Here is a 25,751-nt window from a genome sequence, read left to right as displayed (position 1 = left end):
GGCGTAGTTTTGACCAAGTTTTGTTTTTCGTCAACACACCCGCCACTTTTAAAGAATTATTTTTTAAGCCTCCTTTAAAAAGTGAAGTATTGGCAATCTTAGATTCTAAGAAGGCCTAAAAACTAATTTAGAAAAGGGGTGTATTTTGCTCGACGTTTTTTAGGCTAAGTGTAAAAATTACAACTATGCGCCTTTAAAAAGTCCACATGTTGCCATACGCAAACCGGTGACATTGAACCGAAACTAGCATGGTGAAAGTTCTTTCAACGCTAATAACGTCACAGTAATAAAATCTATTGTCATTGAATTCTTCGTCAACCAAGCTCATAGAATGATTAACTTCTGCGACAAAATATTCTTCCTGCAGCTTTTTGCAAATAAAACGTCCACTTTTTCAATTTTTGTACTTCGAGTATCATCACAAAGAAAAGTGGGCGTGGCCAAGATGAAGTTGAACCACATCGTCCGTATGCAAATGAGGTATCTTCGCTACCTGGAGATGACCTGTAGTACACAAAAACACCTTTACACGGACTGGACACGCCCTGATGGCAAACAATATAGCAGGTCCTGGTGAATAATTTACGGGCATGTAAGCACTCACAGATACCACAGATCATCGTGGACCGTTTCAGGCTGATGAGTAGGCCGAGCACGGGAGGATCGGGAAACCGTGTGACCCCTGGCGAGGTTAGTCCGGAACTCCCCCCGGTAGAGATCGTGTACCCGTCCGCCGTACCAGGCGCTTGGCCTCACAACATGTCGGGGTCCTACACGCTAAAGGGGGACCTGGCCGGGCTGGAAAACGGCGCCATGGAGCTGCAGGAGTCGCCCGGCAAGCCGGCCGTGGTCGACATCGATGATCCCAGGCCTCCTGGGCCCGAGAGGGAGCCAGACGGAGGGTTGAGGCGGTGGGAGAGCGCGGAAGCCCTGAACATCTCTCTACACCAGGTACGTTGCCCCCCTCCCCACATCCTCACCATACCTGAACATAACGGTGTTTTTACATGTTGTATTGTCCTTTCCAAGTTTGTGACACATGTCACACGTAACATGGATGTTATTAGTTTCCATACGGTAGCTAGACTGGCTTCGTAAAGTCCCGCGATTGCCATATTTGTGGATTTTTTTTTATTTGGATTGTTGGTCCAAATTTGTGTGGGAAAAATCTTATTAGTCTGGTGTTGTTTACATTGTGTTGTATTGTGTTGCGCAGTCAGCTAAGGCTAGTGTTTGGGTTGTTTGTTGTAATAGTTTTAGTACATGTTTCTTTGATGTCAGTTACATTATATCAGTAACGTTATATCATCATTACAATACAAAGAAATGATTTATGGATTCCTGTTTATGATCGTTTTCACTTATGATTTTTCAATGATAATTTATAATTTTCGATGATAATTTATATCGTAGCTTGGATAACCCATGGTCAACTCAAGTTGTCTGTCCACAGACTGTGATTTTTAGCTTTTCCATAAAACAAAATTTGAAAAATAAAATGCAATTATTTTCAATGCTCTGCTGAACATCTATCTTATTTTACAATGACCCAAAACATTCTATGCCATCATTTCATTTTAGTTATTTTTACATTTGCATTACTGTAACTCATTTTCCCTGTATTTGAACATGTCAGTTGCGTGAGCCCAGGCCTGTCTCCAGGACCCATTCCTCCATGCCAGGATGGAAATTTGCTTGTTTTGATGGACAAAATTTCATCTCATCTGTCCCAAAAATGGGTAAATGTCGCAACATGAAATTGATGAAAATGTATTTTCCTAATCTTGAATCAAAATGAAAGATTTCACACTAAAAATTTACAATATGGGCTCCCACAGACTGGGACTTTAATTTAAAGCTGGAGACAAACCTGTTTCCACCGTACCGTTAGTTCCACCTGTTATGTTTTACATTCCCACCTGTTACATTTTACCTCCGGCATTCACATTGCAACTTAGAAGTGAATTGAAGTGGGAAATGTGAGTTACCCAATGATTTTCAGGCATTCGTTTTTCAGTTATTTTTCCACTCTATTCACACATTGTGAATGAGAATTCCAAGAGGCTTTCTTTGAAGTATGGCCTAGTACACATGTAGCTTTCCCCACCCTGTAAGCTATAGAATATTTTTTTTCCGAAGCATCCTTGATTGTTGACATACTTAATCATATGCATTTTAAGAGTGAATGCGGGTACTTAGTATGTTTTGTTGTAACCCATCAGTGACTCAACAAAAATGTGCTGAGTCCATAGTAACCAGTGAAAAACACCCCTGACAAATTTGCTTTGGGAGTCCAAAAGGCATGGCGGTAAATATAAGAACCTGTCCCTAAACAAACTAAGGTGGTACTGTCACCATATCATTGTCTTTACCTTTAGAATTGTATTGTTTTCTTTCCTTCACATTATTTTGGGGCCCATGTTGTTGATTTTCATTACCAAATCTGTCGTTATAAGCTCACAAAAGTACACTTTCATCAATTCATGTCATGAATTCAGATTTTTGTTACGGACCGGATCAAAGTTTTATCCCTCCTGCAATGAATGGACAGATCTTGGAGATAGCCTTGGCTATTGTATAGGCATGCTTGTGGATGCTTTGTACAGCAACAAGGGCAAGACAAATATGTAAACACATTTTAGTATTTAAACATCAAAGAAAATTACCGGAAAGATATGCTGATTTAATCTGTGCAAAGTAGATAGGACAATATTTGGACGAGGCTAACAATTTCACAATCAAATGTGTCACATTTGAAGAATAATGTACATAGTACATCAAGTCAGTGTTTGCAGTTGCAGGTGGTTTCAAATTGCAAATAGGAGAAGAGACAATCCAGAGAAAATACTAAATAGCGTAATGACAGGTGTTCAATTAGAAATGATTGAAAACAGTTTGTTTCATATAAAGATGTACAAGAATGCAGATAAGCATAAGCCCAGTTAAGCTGTTTTTGTCATCATGTGAATAATCCCCATTATAACCTGTGGCTGTATCTAATCATCTTGAGTGCTCGGTATATCTGTTTGACCTGTTATTTAAAGGAAACCATTAGCAAAATTTGTATTGACAAACAGTCTGAAAATTTACAGAATATGTAGACCTAAGTGCCCTGTGGCCTAGGTTATATGTAATCCATTGCTCATAATTTTGCAAATACATTATGTAGATTGTGTTATGTCCGTTCAATTGTCATGAATAATTGATCAGAAATAGAATCAAGAAGCATAGTCTTCCTTTCAATTGCATTCCACTTGGAAGAATCACTGAACAGTTGTGCTGTAATTGTAGGGCTTTGTCCTTGGATTCAAGCCAAAATAGTTCTCAGTCCTGACTTAGCAAATTGCAGTTGTGTGCTATTCTATAGTTATCAGTAATACATTGTATTCAAATTTCAACATGCATATAACTTTATGAATAGTCTACCTTGTCATTGCTAGAATTTTCTTATACCAAAATTTTTTGGTAAGGCCACACCAATTTAATTTCTTGGTTCACGGATTCGCTCGCTCCTATTTTTTGGAAAAAAAAATAAAAATAAAAATTACCACCCAGCAAATTTTCACCATTAATGAAACCATTTACCAACTTTCTGGGGTAGCAAATTGGCCTTTATATTATAAGCTCCTTAAAGTGTGGGTACAGGTGCTGTTACTGTACAATAATAGTGTTTTTGTACTTTTTTCACGCTGAAAACTTTTTTTCTTTATGTTTTGGATTAGTCGTTACCTTTACCCCAACCATTTTACAATTTTTATTTTTATTTTTATTTCGCCCTCTCGCTCCATATTTTCTACGAAAAAATCCGTGAACCAAGAAATTAAATTGGTGTGGCCTAAACAGTCTAAAATAAAAAATTTTGTGTGTGTAGAAAACAAATATGTCAGAGGGTACATTCAACACTCTCTGTAAGTTGGACATCTGAATTTTTTGAAAGTGCTTCAGCAGGTGGTGCCTATCTACCTTCCCAGAATGCATCAATACACATCCAACAATACACACCCCAGATGGCTTACTGTGGCCCACAATCATATGGATTTCTTATGTTACCTTTCAAAATACAGCATCTAGTACAATATTATCAGCAAATCTTTATTTTCTTTAATTGTCAACAGACTCAAATGGTCCATGAGAATGTCGATTTTTGTTACTTTTGTACAACACTTAATAAATTATGTGATAAACATTGATGCAAAGATTCATGTTAAAAATTGTGCCCAAACTTCACCAAACAGCAGTGTTTCTCTGATAATACTATTGATTGATGATATCATACCACTTGCGCATCAGAAAAACACAAATGCACCAAAAAGCACCCATGGGAAAGCAAAGAAAATTATATTTGATATATTGTTTTTGTAATTATTGTCGACAAATATCATTTTCTTTACTTTTCCATGGGTGCTTTTTAGTGCTTTTGTGTTTATCCGATGCGCAAGTAGTATAGCATCATCAATTAATGCTGTTTTGAGAAAAACACTGCTATTTGGTGAAGTTTGGGAACAATTTTTGACCTGAATATTGCATCAATGTTTATCACACAATTTATAAAGTTGTAGGAAAGTACCAAAGATCAAGACGTTCTCGTGGACTAATTGAGTCTGTTGACAATTCAAGAATTCAAAAATATACTGATAATATTGTACTAGATGCTGTATTTTGAAAGGTAACATAAGAAATCCATATGATTGTGGGCCACAGTAAGCCATCTGGAGTGTGAACTGTTGGATGTGTATTGATGCATTCTGGGAAGGTAGATATTCACCACTTGGTGCTTCAGGTAAGGTAAAAACAATCGCTTAAAACTCCTGAAGAACTTCTGGAATCTACCATGGAGTGACTGGAGCCTTTAAAACAGTCAGTGTGTTAGCAGGTGTTGTGAGCAAAGTTCAAGGCTTGTGAGCTTTCTTGTCTTCTTTGTGCAGTCTGAAATGAAATAAGGAAAGGCTTTGAACTGACTGCAAATTTTTTGCTTTCTAGATGTCAGCTAAGTGTTGACCTTTCTCATAGATTCTTAAGATTTCCACTATGGTTCTTGGACTATGTGTAGTAGTTTAAACAAGTAGTCATATGTTCCATTAAAGATTTAGTTTTCAGGCTTCAACTAAGTCTTGACATTTCTTAGGGGTATAAGATATTTCCATGACGCTAAGCTGCCTCCTGGCAAGTGTTAAAGCTGACATTCTAGCGCTCAAAATGCCACAGTTCTGTATGTACAACTAATATGGGTGTAGTACGAGAGTCTGTTATTAACGTATGTGTACCAATACCTAACCTGCACCAGCAATGCACCGGGTATGTTTGTAGGTTTCTATTTGCTGCGCTGAATTTTACCACTGGGGGTGAAATGACAAATCAAGGATGCTATATAACGTCCTTGGACAAACCAAGATTTTTTTTAATGGTTTCTTAACAACTGCCAACTGGATCCATACTTCATAAATTCACTACCTTTTCTGTAACACTAACAGCAGCGCAGATGTGTCTGAAGCAGGTATTATACATGTTACCTGCTCCAGTGCAGGTATAAGGCTACATGTACTATGATGTAGTTCACCTTTATCCGTTGGGTAACCGTTATCCTTTGCTTTTAAATTAAAAACAGGGTATTTGGGGATATCCTAACAGACGTTAGTTTCAAATTGCAATATTTTCAGGATATTGCAGCTTAAAACTACCACCCATCGACTTGATGTGCCTAAATACCCCATTTTTAAAAGCAACGGATATACATTACTCCACTGATAAGGTGAACTAGCATTACGTAGAAAGGAAAAACTGTTTTAAGCCCTGCACTTGAAAATCATCTGATTCAAGTCAATGCGTCTGTAAGAACAAATGTCATTCCAAAAGTTTAGCAATGATTTCTGTTTTTGATGTAGGCTGCCAGAGATGGGGATGAAGAGGTTGTGAAGAAAGTGCTGAGCCGCTTTTCCGGCAATTTGAAGCGGAAGAAAATTAACGAACTAGACGAGGAGAAGCTGTGTCCGCTACACTACGCCGCCAGGAACAACGACTACCAAATGGTCAAGCTGTTGGTGGAGAATGGAGCAGGTCAGTTTGTACAAATTTCTTTTAGGTTTTGGCATACTGTTCTACCTAGAGCATTGCTCGAGGCCTGAGATATTCACTTCCCTGATTGGCTGACATCTAACCAGCTGCCAGCCAATCAGGGAATCACCTACAAGTTTTCTTCAGGTAAACTAAAAGCCGATTCTATGATTGACTGACATCGTGGTTAGAGGCCATGCATACACACAAAAAGTGGAGACCTCATGATTCATGATCAGATCTTGATAGGAGAATGTATGGTCAGATGAACCTATGATATCTAACTCATCTGACCATACATTTATGGTTTCTTAATAACTACCAACTGGATCCATACTTCATAAATTCACTACTTTTTCTGTAACATGTACAGCAGCGCAGATATGTCTGAAGCAGGTATTATACATGTTACATGGGACTTAGATTCTAAGTCATTACCCTGATTCTGAGGAATTGTTACCTGACAAGACCACACCAATTTATTTCTTTGCTTTTCAGACACATTTTTAACCTAAACTTTCAACGAATTAGGTGAAAATAGAGGACAAGATCGATCAATGTGTTTCCTCATTTGACTAAAATGGTTTTCTCATCTTCCTGCTCCTCAGATGTGAATCGTAAAGGAGAAGATGACACCAGGGCAATCCACTTTGCTGCTCGCTTCAGGAGGCTGAAGAGGGAGCAGTCAGAGGAGCAGGTGTGTGCTTCGACTACGTCATGTTTTATTTCGTGAAAGGTGCTTCATAAGGTACAAAATAATGGAATACTAATTTACTGTCATGAAATTAATGCCAACAATAATTGTATGCACAAGCTAAGGTAGGTTGTCCTCAAGGTGGAAGCTAGTGCACTGCAAGGTGGCTTTGCTACCTCTTACGCCCCCTATTCTTCTCGATAAATGCTTTTCTTTTACAAGAGAGGTTTCACACCTGAGGGTAATAACTGAGGCTCCAACATACATGGGGCTGTCAGTTCAGGCCACCATCTAAAATAGCAAGCTCACTTAAAAACAAATGTCAAGAAAATGGGTGAAAGAAACTGGTTTTGATGTTATCTTTTCTCTTCTGACCGTACAGATCAACGAGGCAGTGTTGAGCCAGCAGGACAGCGTGATCCAGTACCTGGTGTCGCAGGGCGTCCATGTGAACGAGAAGGACTACTACGGTCAGACAGCGCTGCACTTCGCCTGCATCAGGGACAACGCAACAGCGGCACAAGACTTGCTGCGCTGTGAGGGAATAAATGTCGAGGTGAGAATCACAACTTACTGTAAATGCAGAATTGTTCGTGGTGGTTTTATGCTGGCAGTATTCACGAGGCAGTCTTACAGAGAACTTAAAACCACCATGAACACTGTTACAGTATGTGACAACAGTGTATAGCACTACCACAAACTTAAAACCACTGCAAACATTCCACTTCCCTGCTAACGTGAAATGAAATTCCCGCAAACTTAAATGCATTTACAGTACTTGGTTTACATATAACATCAACTCTCATATTTGTGCTGGGTACCATAGTATTCACACATGATGTACCAATACAGCATCAGTAATCCTGAGGTATATTGTCTTCAGATATTCAGGTGTTGAACAATCTTGAGATGGCCTCTATAGTAATGTTTTCTTGATATGGCAGTATTATGGCACCTGGTGGAATTATGAGGGTTGATGTTACATGTGCAATAACAATATTAATGGTATATACAGCCCATCACCTAGCAGTAACACCCAGAAGAGTTTTAGTCACTTTTCTTCAATAAGATTTACACAGCTAAAATCAGGAATTTCTTCCCATTATGCTTCCCATTTACTCAATCTGTCTCAATTTATGTTTCTTTTTTCCCCTCTCTTATCCATCCTTGTGTGCTCGTTAGCATAATTTCAATCTATTTTTCCTTTAGGCCAAAGACAAACAGGAGATGACAGCCCTCCATCTCTGCGCCATCCACGAGTCTAACGAGATCGGCGCGATGTTGATCGCAGCCGGAGCGAACCTGCGTGCGTGTGAGGAGGAACTGCTGACACCTCTCCACTTCGCCTGCCAGTCTGGGAACCTGAAGCTCGCCCAGATGCTGTTTGATGCTGCAGAGAAACTGGACGGCTGGGTCACCATATCCCAGGTGTGCTGTCAGGAAAACTTTTGAAAAATAGTATAAAACCATGCAGAGTTTAAAGATAATAAATTTCAGAAAAATTCATCTAGAACAAAGCTTTATTTTACCCATAAATGTGCAACCAAACCACCTGTTTTACAATGCGTAATAGAATGGCCAGTAAGTTTCGTTATAGCCAGTTAGTTTCGTTATAGTTTTCATAAGTTTCCCAGGATACAGATTTTGTTTCTTAACCCCAAATAATAATATTCATATTCCCTCTACAAAATTTCTGGGAACACTGTAAAGTAAAGCTATTATAGTAATGAAGATGCATTATTTACAGCATAAAAGTGAAGACTAAAGCTTTCTGCTTTGCCAAATGAAGACTTATCCAAAATTTTCTTCACCCCAGATGGTGACTGACCAGGACAATGATGAGAACACCTGCCTGCACATGGCAGTGGACAATGGGGAGCTGGAGCTGGTACAGCTCTGCCTGGAGAAAGGTAAGCACATTATTCCTGTATGTGTTCATTGGGGTTTGTATAACTTTACCAATGGCTTCTAGAGCTGGACTGTGCATGTACCTGCCTGCCTACCTGCTTGCCTAAGTGCTTAGGCCAGGGACTGGCCCCTTGCTCCTCTCCGTCAGGATTCTTTAAGTTACATGGTCCTTTGTACTTGTTTCCGCAGACGTAAGACTCATTTCAGTACATTGGGCACAAATTTGTAATCTGTTTTTGTATGTCAAGATTGATGGTACAAGATCTGAACACTGATATGCACACTAGTAGAAAGGTTTGCTTTTGATACATGTAGGATACTGTAATACTGACATTTTTTATGGCACTTTTATGTCTGCAGTTTTTGTGGTAACAGCTTCACAGGAGCTTATAAATGGTGTTTCCATTACTATACTATATTCGGCTCGAGACCCCGAGAGGTGGCGGGTTCGAATCCGACTGCTGTGTCACCGATCTTGTGCCCTTGGGAAAGGCACTTTACACGACTTTCCTCACTTAACTCAGGTGTAAATGAGTATCTAGCTGCGGCTAGTGGCCTTGTTGGGGCTTTGTGGTCGAGACAAGCCTTAGGGGCATGTTCGGGCATGACGCACCTGCCATGATACACGAGTTGCGCGATCAGGGGTAGGAGGAACCCCTTACATCCTTGGTCGGAAGTCCTCCTAGGAGACGGAAACTCCAAATAATAAACCTGCATCTGCTGGGGCCGTCTTACGTGGCAAACAGTTCTGTCCCTGTAGGACTTAGTGCGCCAGTAGACGAGAGGGTGGAGAAGGTGGAGAAGGGAGTGCACACCGCTCCTTCACCTTAAAAACAAAGTCACGTTCAGGCCAGGCAGACTGGTCGTCTAACCAACCTTGTCTGCCTACCATTGATCTTCGGATACGAAGAAACAGCCATCATCACTATATTTTTGCTGAACCAGGAAATGAAGTCACCGTATTGTAAAAGGTTTTTCAGGAGACTGAGCACATGTCACACTCACTAATAATACTATGGTGCTTGCTTGAATACCATTATGGTAGTAATATTATGATGATTCATATTCTATTTTCTTTATAGGTGCTGATGTGAACAGACCTCGGACAAACTTCGCCACACCGCTCCATCTGGCCTGTGTGTCGGGAAACCTGGACATTGTCAAACTTCTGCTGGCGCACAACGCTCGCTCCAATGCCCTGAACGTCAACCAGGAGGCACCTATACACAAGGCTGCCAGCTTTAACCATGCACATGTGGTCAAGTACCTGCTGGAGAAGTGAGTTATTTATTCTGTCAGAAGTTGTGAATGAAAACATCAATAAGTAAAGATAAAGAAAATGGCTTAATTTGTTGCCAAATATAGAGACTGTAGATATTTCAATGTTGTGATTACATCGAAAGCAAAACTATGTTAGGGAAGAGATACAAAGCACACAAAATCTTCAGAAAGATTACATTTCATCATTTTTGCTAAAAAACATTTAGCATAAGTAATGAATGGTTTATTTGACATAGAGACATAGCGATTACAAACAACATATCACACTTGCAGTCATTGTAGTGACTGAATTGCGGTGAGTATTTACAATTATCACACACACTAAATATTACACGGTATACAAAGTTTAAAAGTGAGAAATCGTCGCAATGTTGTTTACAATAGAATTTATAAACTAACAAAGTAAGTGATAATTATCATATTGCACTTTTGAGTATTGCACGTCAATATTGCACGAGAAGAGAAATCCAAAACACTGTAAATCTGATTCAACACTTGTGATTTCTATGCAAACATCACTTAACACTAATGCAAGGTCGCAAGATGCACAACCTTACAACTTTAAAACAGTGGGAAGTCAGAAGTCATATCGCAAGAGTCCAGTTCATTTAAAAGGTTCGTCATGTAAGGGATGGGGCTTCTTCTGTATCTCTCTGTACGGGTTTTGATAGTGTCCAGTAGTTGTGATGACCGTGTAGTTCTGGCGCTGATCTCACCGCGGTATGGAGGTAGCCAGTCTCGAAAAGTCTCTGAATGTAGCAGGCGTTTGGCAAACTTGTAGCACAGCTGACGGCGTCGGCTTTCTAGTGTAGGTAGGTTAAGAACGCTGCATGCCTCTGAGTAGGATGTGTATGCGGGGCCTAGTATTGTCCGGCAAGCCCTTTTCTGTATGGTCTCGATTCTCTCGTGCTGTTTTCTTGTGAGTCCCGGGTGCCAGGCAGCGACGGCATACTCGCAAGCCGGTCGGACCAAGGTCTTATAACAGGTGAGAAGGTCTTCTTGAGAAAGGTTGAGACGCCGTAGCTGTCGGAGCAGGAATAGTTTCCTATTACCTGACTTCAGTACGTGGTCAACGTGAGTTTGCCAGCCAAGGTCCGCTTGTACAAATAAGCCAAGTAGTTTAACGACTTTGGCTATGTTCAGTGGTTCACCAGCGATAGATAAAGGTGGTAGCGTCGGGGGGACTTTAGAGAAGTAAACGTGCATTGCTTTGCACTTCTTTGGGTTTAGCTTCATTTTATGACTTTCTGTCCAGGTGCCGAGATTGTCGAGGTCGGTTTGGAGGTTGGAGGTTACGCTGATTTTCCGGCTTTCTGCTAGATTAAGGTCGTCGACAAATTTCCACCTTCTTGCTAAGGCGTCTACACTGGCGTTGTTAATAAGGGCAAGAAATATCAGTGGACCAAGGACCGTACCCTGCGGAAGGCCGCAGGTAGTAACTGACCAATCCGAGTGAACTCCTTTGTAAAGGACTCTTTGTTTCCGGTCGGTCAGGAAGCTGCATATCCACAAAATAAATGTACAATAGACAAGTTCTTGCATTGTGCTGATTTACTGTAGAAAGTCAATAGCAAGAACCAAGAAAGAAAAAGTCATGAAACAACAGTCTAAAGCTTGTGAGAAGCACAAAGCTTAAATTCATAATTATACTAATATTAATACTTTCTGCCAAAGGGGTGCCCAGGTAGACAGGAGGGAGAAGGATAACTTCACCCCACTACTGCTGGCAGCCTCTGAGGGCCACGTGGAGACAATCCAGATGCTGTTGGACAACAAGGCGAACATCGCCGCTGTGGACAAGTATGACAAGACTGCCATATACTGGGCAGCACAGGAGGACAGGCTAGATGCTCTACAGGTAGAAAAAACACAATTTTTCTCTTAGATGAAAATTCACTTTTTGTGAGAGGTTGTTACAAACCAGATTGTGCCTTCAAATATCCAAATGGCTCTGCTATCAGACACACGTTCAACTCCTGGCCAGAAGTTGTGACCTTGAGAAAGAGACTTAAAACTACTTTCCTCACTCCACCCTGGTGTAAAAATGGGTACCTGACCTCGGTTGGGAAGTTAAAAGGTGGTTGAAGGAATGGGATGGCCTCTACCTTGCAATACCGTGTTCTAGATACAGTGCAAAACAACCCAATGATCATATGAAACATTTTCATGAAAATTCCAGCTCTCATCACTGATGATTTGTGAACATGTAGATCTCTTTAGAGGAATGTATATATGTTTTGAGTACTTAACATTTTATTGTTGTTGCAGGTATTACTGGACCACCCCCTGGCAGAGTCCCTGTTGGAAGAGTCCGACCGCTACGACAACACCCCCCTGCACATCTCAGCTGAGAAGGGGTACCTTGGATGTGTGAAGGTACTGATATCAGGACCAACATAGCTTTGGTTAGGAACATCCCTTGGAGGGGATGTTAAATGGAGGTCCTATGTTTGAGAAGAGACATGCCTCGAGCATGTTAAAGAACCCACCACACTTATTGACAAGAGTAGAGGTCCATTCCGGTGTGATTAGATTTGTACAGATAAACAGCTTGTACTCTTCAGTACAAACCCGGTATGTTATGGCATGTAATTTGTTCAGTGATACAGTCTGTGTGCCCACCATGAACTTTAAACACAGTAAACACCTCCTTTACCCCACCACTACTGTCAGTCAGTCTATACAGACTAATAATATAAGACTCTGTGCAAAGTAACTAAACAACAATGAATACTACAGTACACTTGTACAATACAGAATACTGCTCTGTCGACACATAAACTTAAGTTACAACTTAGCAAATTACGACACTACTCCAAAATTAAGTCTATTTTTTTTAATTTTTAAATCTAATAGAGATTCTTTCTGACGTTCATTCTACAGGCCTTGCTGGACAAGGGTGCATACATTGATACCAAGAATGAAGAAGAGCAGATGGCACTTCACCTTGCAGCTAAGAGTGGCAGGACAAAGTAAGTATGGGGAGTATGGGAGCCCCAGTAAACTAACCAGGATGATATTCAGGCTATATGCATTGTAGACCATGTTCAATGCCTTTATTCTGAGTTTATTTAGCTACAGATTTAAGAAAAAACTCAAGATACTAAGTATCCCCACTTCTCCCTGTCAGGGTGGTTCGAGAACTGGTCAAGAGAGACAAGACCATTATCAACGGGGAGGACGAGAACTCCTGCACACCGCTGCACCTGGCTTCCATCGCAGGTCATACCAAGGTGGTGCAGGTGCTGCTGGAGGCAGGTGCCAACATCGAGGCCAGGTGTGTATATATAGTCAAGTTTTCACACATCTACATCTATTCAATACTGGGCAAAGCCCCTCAATTCTGTGCAAACCGTGGCCAGGGATATTATGCCCAGGGATTACAACCACTCGTGCTGACATTAATCCCGGAGTTACCAAGGAGTCATTTGTCAACTTAAAGACCCTTCAAGACCCAGTATATAGTGAATTTTACAGCTGTTAATGTCAGCTGGCATAAGATTTGTCTCTGTCTGACATACAATGAAACCTGCTGTAGATAAAATTATGTAGGTGTGTCAAGTTGTTCATGTTTCTATGTCTTGTTGCTGACTGTGTCTGTGCTTCAACACAATGTTGCAGTGGGCATTATGCACAGTAGTGCCCTCTCCTAATAGAAACTCCAATGACATTTGTCTCTGTTCTACAAATGATGTCACCTTCTGTTGACTATGACAAGGGTCATATTTGTACATGATGTAGTGTCCTTCATGTATAACAGAGCCCTGTCCTAACAGGAACACCAACAACATGATACTTGTCTCTGTTTTACAAATAATGTAACCCTCTGTTGACTGTAACATATAACATGAGGAATACACGCTGTAGTGGGCTTCACATATAACAGTGCCCTCTCCTAACAGAAACACCAATGGCTGGACCCCGCTTGACTGTGCAGCAGCAGAGGGATGGACCAAAACTGCCATGGCCCTTCTAGATGACGACTCCCCTGTGGACCCTACTGATAAGGCCAAGGCATGTAGACTAGTTGACTAACATTTTGTAATCTCGTAGAACAACTTGTAATCTTGCCAAGGCCTATGAAAACTAATGTTGTGTTTCCAATCACAGTCCTGAAAAAATAGGGAAAGTAGGTAGGCATTCTCATCACTTAGATGTCAAATAAAAATGTTAATTCCCTTGCAAACAGTCCACCCAAACAAGGCTAAAGCTAGGGTCGGCAGTTTTTTTGTTAGGCTTGGTTGGGAAACCGGAAGCACATCATTTTTTTCTAAGGCCTAAGCACACTGCCTTCCTAATTTCTTAATTCCTCAAGAAGGATCTTGACCAGTTGATTTTTTGTGAAAGGTGACTAACTGCAGTCTTGATGTTTAACTGATGGTTATTTCTAAGCCATGATCCAGTCTAACGTGTTTGTGATCCTACACAGACTACTCCGCTGCACCTGGCGTCCTCCCGCGGCCACGTGGAGATGGTGGAACTCCTGCTGAAGTGGAACGCGAACATCGCCCTCAAGAACGACGCTGGTCTGAACTGTCTGGACCTGGCCATAGACAATGGCCACAAGTATGTACATAAATCAGCTCACCGGTATCCAAAATGGCCAAACAAAGAAGTGTAGAAAGCATTTGATATTGATTATATGAAAGTTTTCAGTCATCTTTGAGTTACAGTAACAAACAAGAAAACAGACTAAGCTACCAGATAACATCAACTCACAAAATTCCACCAGATGCCTCAATATTGCCACATGAGAGAAGAATTTGGAATGAATTAAAGAGCTGTACAAATGCAGCATCAGTTGTCCTTAATATATACACTTTAGGTATTGAGGCATTCAAGACAATCTTTAGAAATTGCAAGGTTTTTTGGTGGTATTATGGAACCCAGTGCAAATATGAGAGCTGATGTTGCAACAACTTATGATGGTTTGTAGGGACACGGCAGCAGTGATTGTCAATGATGAAAACTGGGAGATGGCAATGCGAAACAAAACAACTGATCTGGCAACAGGGATGGCGACCACTCCCATGAGGAAACTCATCCGGAAGATGCCATGTGAGTTATTCTCTGTCTTCTAAAGTCATAACAGCCGTAACTGCAGTCATAAGGTCTGTTCTACTAGGACTCTGGTATTATTGTAAGGTACAAAATTTGTACAAAACTACATGTGTGAGTTATTCCAGCTAATTAATTGAAATGTTGGACTTTCCCTCTGTGTAGCGGTTGCTGAGCTCGTCTTCAACAAGTGTACCACATCCAATGGTCTGAATCCTGAACACAAGAAGTATGAGGTACAAGATGTTACCCTTGGTTTAGCTCCTCTAATATAGCTCCTCTAATGTAGCCTTGGTACCATCTGGATAGTAGTTTGCTCCGACATTTATCATACACTACAGCGGCTTCATGCTCCAAATTTTGTTATACACTATGGGCAGTCGCTTCTCTGCCATTCTGTCTTGACATGGCTAACATCCATTGGCATAATACCGGTCGGTTTACTGCAATTTCTCAAGCAATGCTAATTTGGCAAATGATCAACGCATCATTTTCTCCAGTTACATGTTGCTGTTACAGCTTACCTTTGCCACTTCTTCTGTGTAAATTATTTTGTCTCTCTGGTCCTGCTAAAAACATAATATCGTAATTGGAACACACCGCGGAATTGCACGGAGAACGGGCGCGTGGTTGGAAGGGGGTGCAATATACCGGTCGAACGAAACACGGCACAATTAACTGCCGCTATGTACCTTTATACATCCTCTGTTGTTCCTTTCTTTCCTGTTAGTAGTTGCACAAAACAAAAATCTGCATGAGCATACAAAAAGTCATGAGAAAATGGGCGTATACTGACAAGAATTTTCATTTAATTTTGGTCCGTCACAACCGCTATGACGTAAAACTTTACTGCTGTCCCGCCTGTCCGTAGCATTAAAAATGGCGGGAAAATGGCGGCGTACGTTCAATTTGACCCATTCAGCCGTAGATCCGGGCGATAATGCAACGGTTCCTCACACTTTTACACGAGTTGTAGGTCACCAAAAGAAATTCAAGATTGCTGTTGAATCATGCTCGTCTTGTGTCGTGAGCACATGTGATTATTATCTACAAATCTGGCGATGAAGGTGACAGTGTGTTTGTCCCACGACGAGCTCGCCTGCCCCGAAAATGACCTGAAAACTTTTGGCCTTGTTGTCTTCGAATGCATTGTTATCGATGCTTTATAAATTATGTATTGGACACCTAGATGTCTGAAGTGTGCATACCTCAGAAATAACTATTGTTGCATGTGTAGATCTCTTTAAGTTCCACTCTTTTTAATCGACCGGTATAAGGCTTATGACCGGTATTATGCCAATGCATGTTAACATCGGGAACAGGTTCAAGCGCCCATTTGAACAGGTGTTCCAGCACCCAAAATGCCGTCCGTCCGCTTGCAGGAGGTCCTGTTGTCATCGCACAAGAGTAATTTCTTAGTTTGCTCTTTAACTGACGTCACGACCAAAAGATTTTAATATACAGTCCGCCAGACAGGTAGCAAAAGCGAAAATAGGAGCGAACTACTTCCCGGATGGTACCCAGACTAGCGGATCTTGCTTTTGCATTCAAATTGTAAGATAGAGACTTAGTTATGAAGTCTTCACACCAATATTTCTTTCACCAACACTTTATTTCAGATCACCTTCAACTACGAGTTTCTGGATGACATGTACGCACCATGGCTTCAGGACATCGACAGCGAGAAGATGTCAATCATGAGTGGTGAGAGCAACGAGGTCTACGACAAGGAGAACTATGTGAAGGAGGGGGTGCAGGCATACTCAACTGACTCCAATGTGCTGAAGAAGAACCACCCTCTACAGATAATGGTAAGACATAGTACAGGCATTGCATTGGCATAACGGTTATAGCCCATAACCAGAGGTCCTGGGTTCAAATCCCCTGACATGCAGCTGATGCTGTGCTCTAGGAAAAGTTGCTTTCCTCACTCCACCAAGGGCTTAAAATGATTTTGGTTGAAGAGGTAGACGGCAGTGAATGGAGAGGGATGGTCTCCACCTCCCAATACTGTGCTCTAGACACAGTGTAAAACAAACCACTGCCCAGATGGCCATAGAACTACCTTTACCTTGATTAGGCCATACCAATTTAATTTGTTGGTTCTCATATTTTGAAAAAAAATGCTTAACTGGAAAAAACATAATGAAAACAATGCCAGAGGACCAGTTTTGTGCCTTAGTGCACTCAGTTTTATGGAGTGAATACAGTCACAGTTTTCTTGCCCTTTGCTTTTATGATGTCCGCTTGCTACATTTATTTATAAAATCCGAAAACCAAGGAAATCGATTGGCGTGGCCTTAGCTTACAATGTATGTAGAGGTGGTCACCTACATTGTATACAGGTTTGACTGTGCATGATTTAACACCTAATTCTTATTCATCTGATTGTTATTTGTATTGATTGCTTTTCTTGTACAAACATGTACTTGTTCCAGGTTATCTCCAAGCGAGAGCACCTTCTGGCCCACCCCCTGTCCACCAGCCTCCTGCGACACAAATGGACCAAATATGGGCGATACATCTACTACTTCTCCCTCGCCCTCTATCTCCTCTTCCTCACCTTCCTCACCGGCTACCTGGTCACCGTTCGACCGCCGTATGTTGATTCCGCTGACAATGAAACCCAGGCATCTTGGGAAAGATGGTCAACAAACAACACCTCTGTCATCTTGGTCTTCACTGTCGTCGGAAAGTTCATTATATTGGGCTTGGCAGCCTTCCATATCATTAAAGAGGTAGCTTTCTGGTGTATCCATGCTAATGATAGGTCATGTTCATAATTGTTTTTACTCTACCTTTAGTCTTAGTAATTATCACAGGATTTCCATCACAAATTTTAAGATGAATGTGTCCAGCGCATTTTGTGCTTCCATGACTCAGTCAACCTATCTACACATCAGTTAAACTATCTACTTGTGCATGTATTTGCTTCATATCAATTCTGCAAATGTGTATCAGGTTTTAGTTGTAATTTCAGACTAAACCCTTTCCTTTTGCATAAAACTAAAAAATGATCAGTATTCGTAACCTTTGGATTGGAAGGATGTTGACCAGCCCTATGATTGCTGTTTACAAAAGGTGGTGCAGATGTTCGTTCAGCGGTCAGACTACCTGACAGTAGAAAACCTGCTGGAGTGGACGCTGTACACGCTGTCTGTTCTGTTCGTCATCGACCTGAAGGCAGAAGACTGGATCAGCTCAACTCAGCCCATGAAAGAGGTAAGAAAACACCAGAAATACATGTAATATGTTAACTGAAGATATGTCCTACTTTATGTGCTGAACTTGGATAATTGGTTATTTTCACCATCCTTTGTATAACAAACGTCAACTTCTCCTTTGTACAGTCAATAAGCACTGCCCAAGAACACTTGGGGAACAAATATGGTCCACAAATATGGACAGGTGGTTGCCATAAACAGGATTTTCAATGACTGTGATAGTGGGCAAAATTATCTATGGACCACCAGAAAGTCAGGTGGTGCATATGTAATAGGGCCTTCACACTGAAACCGAATCAGCAGGAATCAAGCAGAACCAGCCGAAATGAAGTATTTGCAAAATTTGTGCCACATTCGGGGCCATTCATGTGGGAATTCCAAATGGGCCTTAAATCCTCTTCACACGAGAAGGAATGAGCCAGAATGCCGTCAAATTAAAAAATTCTTTTCTATCTTTTAAATTCGTAGTGTATTCTTACTGCATTCCAAATATTCATTCAGCCACATTCGGGAGGATTCGAGGTGGCTTGCTGTTTCGGTTCTCAAACGAATGAGATAAGAATGATTCGAATAATGTTGGAATGTGGTGGAATGCGGTCAGACTGCAGTTAGAATACACTTAGAATCCACTATGAATGCCATTCGATATTTCTTCACTTCGAATGCACCTCGACAGTTTTTAACATGTCAAAAACTTTCAGGCTAAACAAAAGAACGGGCACAACTAGCTGGAATGCAGTTAGAACACACTACGAATTGCAAGGAATTGCCACGAATAAAAAAGAAATTGATTCTGACGGCATTCCGGGCCATTTCCGGCTCATTCGTACTCTCGTGTGAAGGGGGCTTAACATCCTTGACTGTACTGGAGGAATGATACTCAATTAATCTGGTCTTTGTGCTGTGTACATATGGTTGAAGGTGCACAGTTGATTGATGCAACTCTCCAATTCCTCAGAACTGGCAGTGGGAGGTCGGAGCTGTCGCCATCTTCCTGGCATGGATGGACCTCATCCTCTTCATCCGCAAGTTCCCGCGGTTCGGCATCTACGTGGTGATGTTCACCGACATCCTGACAACCTTCCTCAAGTTCGCTGTGGTTTTCTTCCTGTTTGTTGTGGCTTTTGCGCTGTGCTTCTACGCACTGGTCTCCAATCAGGTGAAGATAAATGATTCTCACTTTTTTTTCACTAAAAGTCACCACTTAAAGAGGATTGGAAAGAATTTGAGAACTCAATGGTTACATACAAATGGAAATGAAGTATGATTTGCAAATCATTTCTATCTTGAATTTTTTTTTTCAGAACCATTGTACATGTTTGTTTTTAGGGTCTTATAATACAGCAAACATGTATCTAAAACAGAAAATCTCATTCTCTGATCCAATATTCCAACCCTTTTCTTCTCCACACATCTCTGCAGTTCTCATTCAGAACTGTGGACGTCTCCTTGGTGAAGACTGCAGTGATGATGATCGGAGAGTTTGAGTTTGACTCCATGTTCCACACGTTTGAAGACAAAGGAGATTTAGCCGAGTATTCAGATCAACTGTTCTACGGACCAGTCACCTACATCATCTTTGTGGTGTTCTTGATCGTTGGTTCCATCATCATCATGAACCTCTTGGTAAGTCTGTTTATAAGAACTCCCCTTCTTTTTTGATAAAGAGCTTCCTGTCAAAAACATCCTATTCTGCAGTCCTAGCAGAGGTTTTAGACTCTGACTTGTTTTGGACATCTTTTAGGTGTTTTGCCAGCTATTGGAATTTGTAAGTTTGTCTTTTCTGTTTATTTTAGACTTATTTTAGACAGCATATATGTACGAAAAATGACAAAGTAGAAAGACTGAAAAAAAACACCTAACAAGATGTCCAAAAGAAGCCAGAGCCTAACCTCTGCCTGTCTGGTATTTTGAGCTGATGTCATGGGCTCTTCATCTGAAAATTATTCATGTCAGAATATTGTTGAAAGACAATTTCTGTACAATGAAAGTTTGCGCTTAGTCTTCTACTAGTAGTAAATCTTATGTTTGTAACATATTTTTCCTTTTACAAGAGATATGAGTTCCTCATTTTCCCTATTTGCAAAGGTAAATTAAAAAGAAAAGTTGTAAAGTGATCATGAAATAAAGATTTAATTGGGGACTGAAATCTTGAACCTTTCTGTGCACAGGTTGGTCTGGCTGTAGATGACATCAAAGGTGTGCAGGAGGAGGCTGTGTTGGAGAGACTGGCCATGCAGGTCTGCGGAGTACTTTGATTCACCCACCCGTGATTTCTATGGCTGCTTTTTGTGGAAACTGACATTATCAGTGCAATGTTGAGCAATAGAAACGCTTTGGACCCAAGTCAAAAGAAGTACTTTTAATGGGGGGGGAGTGATTTTTGACATGAAAAAAATAAAACTATATTACATTTTTAATCCTTTTTGCCTTAGGTACAGAACTGATTCAGTGTAAGTTGTGAACATTTGTAAATCTCGCCCATAGACCAAAATTCCAACCATTAGTTGTATAGAAAGTTTGAATGGAGAAAGAAAAAGTGAAGCACAGTTCACTTTCCTTGGACATCCCAGCACTGTGTGACCTTGAACTTTAAAGGTCAAGTAAGAAATAGAATGAAATATAACTCTCTAACCCCTTACCCAGGTGGACTTGACCTTGGATGTGGAACAGAACCTTCCGGAGTTCATCCGTAAGAGGTTTGTGAGAAAGTCGGAGACGATGAGGCCCAACGGCATCCACACCACTGCCCTGAAGGCCTGGCTGTTCTCCGACAGTGCAACATCTGCACAAGCCATCGCAAAGGCACTCAACCCAGAGAAGGTATTGTATGTTATTTATCGTGACATGATCGTATGTTATTTATCGTGACATTTACAGGCACTCAGCACTGACATGATACAATACAGTTCATCATTTCTGTGGGTATGTTTGGTATGCATGTGTGGTATGCGTATCCTTAGCTAGGAACAGAGTTATAACAGGATGGATTTCAGGCTACAATTTAGATGATAGTGTCACATTGTGATAACTGTCTCTGCCATTTAATTGTTTCTGTTGTCAGACTGAGATAAAAAAACTCCAAGAGCATAAGGACATATCCATCGTTTGTGTTGCCATTTCTGTTGTCAAACTGAGAAGAGCATGGCTCTGAAAAGATAAAATAATGTTCACCTTTTCTTTGAGTACTTTTATTGAGACCATATTAATTGTTTCTGTTGCCGTTTCTGTTGTCAGACCCAGATAGAAATACTCCAAGAGTAAAAGGACAGTGATTTAAGGACATATATATATATATATATATGAACTGTTTCTGTTGTCATTTCTGTTGTCAGACTGAAATAGAAAAACTCCAAGAGCAAGTAGACATATGAATCATTTCTGTTGCCGTTTCTGTTGTCAGACTGAGATAGAAAAACTCTGAGTAAGTGTAAAAGGACACATAGATTGTTTGTGTTGCTTTTTCTGTCGTCAGACTGAAATAGAAAACTCCAACAGCGTAAGGACATATGAATCATTTCTGTTGTCATTTCTGTTGTCAGACTGAGATAGAAAAGCTCCAAAATCGAACAGACATATGAATCTCTTGTGCTGTTGTTTCTGTTGTCAGACTGAGATAGAGAAGCTCCAGGAGCAGCAGGAGGAACTGATGGGTGTGGTGAACGAGCTTCGGTACCGAGTCAAGAACATGAAGTACCAGAACGACCGGCTGGAGGAGCTGCTCAACGCACTGGTCGACCATTCAGGGCTCAAAGTGGACGAGGAAGACAAGGTGAAATAAAGAGATGGACTGGTTCGGTGTTACCAGGGGTTCAGGTGTTCTGATGTAAAACATTGAAGACAACAACTACATCCTTAGAGCTTTCGAAAAAGAATATTCTATTTTGAGATGAGCACTGAAATATGGTGCTGAATATGCTTATCAAAGTGTACGAGGAAGACAAGGTGAAATAAAGAGATTGACTGGTTCGGTGTTACCGGGGTTCAGGTGTTGTGATGTTCAACATTGAAGCTAAAGTTGCCCATACATCAGTGAGATGTGGGCCCAGCACCCATCTCCGTTTCATAGCCCTGGGGCCACACATAGGTGCAAGCACTACAGCAGGGGGCTAGTCTGCTGGTAGTGTAGTGTATTTTTAACATTGAAGACAACAACTACATCCTATTAGGGCTTTCATAAAAGAACATTCTATTTTGAGGTGAACAATGAAATTTGGTGATAAACATGATGAATTTGTATTGATCTTGAAAATCAAACTGTACGTGCAACTTAGTTGTAGTTGTTGTCTTCCAAGTGCACACGACCTACAAGTCATACTATTGATTGGCACCTTAAGAATGGGATTAAACCAGTTTTGCGATAAAACAAGCTCCAAGTATGAGTATCTCTAAGGTGGTCAAGGTTCAAGATGTCACTAATTGTGGTTTTACATCGAAATATTGAATGATTTTTACACCTCGGACAGATTGAACATGAAGTGAGGTGGAGAAGACATGAGAGTATCAACCCTATGGCAAATGTGTACCATGCCTTCAGGTCTGGAAACGTGAAGTAGTTTTATACTTTGGTGATCTTATGCATGGGAGTGTTAAGGAATGTGGAAAAGGGTATGAAATAGTGATTTTAAAAGTGTTTCTCTTGGTCGTCACCAAACAGGATGTTGTTTTTTACAATAATTCTTCCTTCAAATTTTGAAGTTGGACAACTGTGGCAAAAACATGCCAGTTGTGTCCTATTCAATGTCTGTTTATTCTCCCTGACTAAAATAATCATTCAGCTTGTTATACTCACACTACAGCTCTCAGTCATCCCTCTTGCACTCCCTCCTTCTTTTTCCACATCTTTATCAGAACTATTTTCTTTATTGTCATCTCATAGATGAATGCCAAAATTGTCCGATGTTGTGTTTAAATAAATTAATTTTCCCTTTGTTTGCATGACATTCCTTTTGTTTGACATCCCCTTGTTTGTTTGCATGTATTGAAGCGTTTTGTCTTGTTTTGCTTTACCCACACCTCACAGATTGAAAAGGACGGTGCACAACGTATGATGAAGTCACGCCCCGGCATGGCAAGGACAAAAGAAAAGTGATGCCTTGGAAATTCCCCGGCATGTTAGCTAACATCACCACCTATCATATACTATGTAATTGTGGGAAAGCATGGGGTTAGATGTACCTAATCTGTACGAATACGCAGGAGTTTGGTCCACTTATGATCCCAAAGTTCAGCATGACTCTGTATTTTATACGACATTCACTGCATGTACAAAGCAATTTAATCCTGTAGTGGTGTGAGTAATAAACGTACTATATTTACATTCATTTGTTGATGTAAATTCCTGTCTTAAACCAATCCCAACCCCACTCACCCACAGACAACCAACCAACCCCCGCCCGCCCCAGGCCAATTTATATACACTACCATTTTAGAAAAGTGATAGAATAAGATAGTACAATTGGAAAAGCAGAAGATTTGGGGAGATTACTTCATGGTTTATTATCAGATTTTTTTTCTTAAAGTTTTGAAGCTATTTTGAGGATTTTATTTGTAAAGAGTGTATTGTGATTATGGCTGTTTTGAACCCACCTCAAATATTTGTACATTATGACAAATTGTTTTAAAGATTTGAAAACACGTAAGAAAATGGATGCCAAAGAAAAGATGTTAGATTTTCTGTAAACAGTAATTGTTTGGTATAATCAAACTAAGGTAAATGCTGGTAATAGAAATATTTGTGTGTGTGTTTGACATATAGATAAAATTTAGTTTTAAGTTTTAAGCTTGCAAGATTATGTGTCACATTGACAAGCCTGCTTTTATAGTCACTACAGATAAATTTATGTGAAACTAAGGAACTGTAGACAACTATATAAGGATAAGGAATCTTGCGCTCTCTCAGAGGAATAAGTAAGGAAACTTGATGTTCAAGTGATGTGCTACAGAATAAGTCATTTAGAGTGTGTACACATGTAGTGGTTTATGCCAGGTTAAATGTTTCATCTCTTGGACAAGAGTGTGTTTTGCTCTAACAGGCCAGAACATATTCTTATCATATTCAGGCACATGATGAGAAGGCCACAATTTTCCCCCACCAACTTCTGCTTGGAGAGTATCTTCAAGCTACACAAAAGTACCACACTCTCTGGGTGGCAATTTCTTATTCTGCCACCAAATGTGGTCTTTTTGTATGAAAGAAATAGTTTTCCATTATTTTGGAAGATTTTGAAAATTAGTTGTAACCATTTGACACAAAGATCATTAATACATTTTTATGACTCACCATGTTCACCAGATTGCTCTGTGTGTCAACCAACTCCAACGTATGTTTTTTACAGAATTTTAACTCAGGTATGTATTACTGGCCAGGGGAGGTCAATAGACCTCTCTTTGACCTTTGAACAATTCACACTACGCAATGTCACAGCTCTATTGTGTGAGTTTTTAATGGTAACTTTATATAAACCTACAGTAGACATTTATACTCTGAAGGAGTATTTTTTACCAAAATTGAACAGAAAAGGTCACACTATGGTCTACAACAGCAGAGAGAATACAAACATTACATTTTTTTTAAATTTCAGAATCAAAGAGCAAATCTTCATAGAGCAAATCTCAAATGTTACAGTATCTGCTCTAGTTAGCACCACCACCAGATGTTTAATATAAAAAAAATATAGTGGTGAAGCAACATAGGTTAACAAAAAACTCTCCAAAATCTTTGGTTGGGATTACATGATATATTTAGGGAAAGTTGTAGAATATTTCGTCATGAATTTTGACTTATGAATTTTGTTATATTTCGCATATGGTAGAGCCTTGAATTTTGTATATGTGCAACTTATAAAAGAAATATATTATAAGATCTCAAGAATATGTTCAACTTGATATTTAGTACCTTTATCTGCCATGAATGTTTTGTTAGTTTGGGCAAATGTCCCCCCCCCCCCCCCCAACCATCAATTTTGAGATATGAATTTGTCTACCTTACTCCAAAAACACTTGAATGCAATATTACAACATCTTAAAAGGAATGTAGGTTTGAACATTTCATATTAAATCTCTTGAAATATTTTGTTACATTTTGAAATAATAACAAATTTATATTTAAAAGAAGCAATGTTATAGTTGTCAATAGACTATAGAATGTAGTCTACATAGAGGTCCTATGTCTAAGTGTTTTTGTCTGTATGACCAAGGCCGTAAATTATTTGATGTGATTGTTAGAATCTAATAAAAGACTTTTGTGTCTTTGCAATGATAGTTGTGTGTCATTGACTATGTAAGGGCTTTCAACTGTTGTCCAGTCACATATTCGTTATAAAGGAAATCATACACTACTGATTGTCGGAAGTTGCATTCACGTTTCTGCCTTTAGTATATTGCGCTCTCGTATTCAGAAATTGGACTCTGCAAAATAGTTGACTTCCTTGAACAACAATTTCGCCATGATAGTCATAAAACTCAGTCAAGACTAAGTTATTTTTACATATCAGATGTAGTTTGAGTCACTTGTCTTTTCAAGAAAAGAGGCT

General features: G+C 40.2%; 1 protein-coding gene across 2 annotated transcripts; it reads left to right on the top strand.

Annotated features, from left to right (window-relative positions):
• The first annotated feature begins 520 nt into the window (after positions 1–520).
• LOC118423073 (transient receptor potential cation channel subfamily A member 1 homolog) lies at positions 521–25,479 on the top strand. Of its 2 annotated transcripts, XM_035831034.1 has the most exons (25): positions 521–951; positions 5,883–6,054; positions 6,660–6,748; positions 7,128–7,301; positions 7,955–8,173; positions 8,562–8,655; positions 9,736–9,931; positions 11,609–11,792; positions 12,203–12,310; positions 12,818–12,906; positions 13,065–13,211; positions 13,837–13,948; positions 14,364–14,500; positions 14,871–14,992; positions 15,158–15,228; positions 16,612–16,803; positions 17,431–17,730; positions 18,074–18,214; positions 19,175–19,375; positions 19,639–19,842; positions 20,388–20,456; positions 20,863–21,039; positions 21,827–21,988; positions 22,683–22,753; positions 23,240–25,479. In XM_035831034.1, the coding sequence occupies exons 1-25, from the start codon at positions 640–642 to the stop codon at positions 23,265–23,267; spliced, it is 3,771 nt and encodes a 1,256-aa protein (XP_035686927.1). In that variant the 5' UTR covers positions 521–639; the 3' UTR covers positions 23,268–25,479. The 2 variants fall into 2 exon arrangements, with proteins under 2 accessions (XP_035686927.1, XP_035686928.1); XM_035831035.1 differs by lacking the exon at positions 22,683–22,753 and having other exon boundaries at positions 523–951.
• The last annotated feature ends 272 nt before the right edge of the window (positions 25,480–25,751 follow it).

The sequence above is a fragment of the Branchiostoma floridae genome, chromosome 9 (genome assembly GCF_000003815.2).
Source record: "Branchiostoma floridae strain S238N-H82 chromosome 9, Bfl_VNyyK, whole genome shotgun sequence".
Classification (NCBI taxonomy): domain Eukaryota; kingdom Metazoa; phylum Chordata; class Leptocardii; order Amphioxiformes; family Branchiostomatidae; genus Branchiostoma; species Branchiostoma floridae.
This window is presented reverse-complemented; position numbering and strand designations above follow the sequence as displayed.

Bases quoted from the DNA above. Each gene is read 5' to 3' on its own strand.
- LOC118423073 (XM_035831034.1), top strand. From the start codon at position 640: ATGAGTAGGCCGAGCACGGGAGGATCGGGAAACCGTGTGACCCCTGGC. The intron at 14,993-15,157 runs GTGAGTTATTCT...CCCTCTGTGTAG, and splicing joins ACTCATCCGGAAGATGCCAT to CGGTTGCTGAGCTCGTCTTC. The intron at 19,843-20,387 runs GTAAGTCTGTTT...TTCTGTGCACAG, and splicing joins TCATCATCATGAACCTCTTG to GTTGGTCTGGCTGTAGATGA.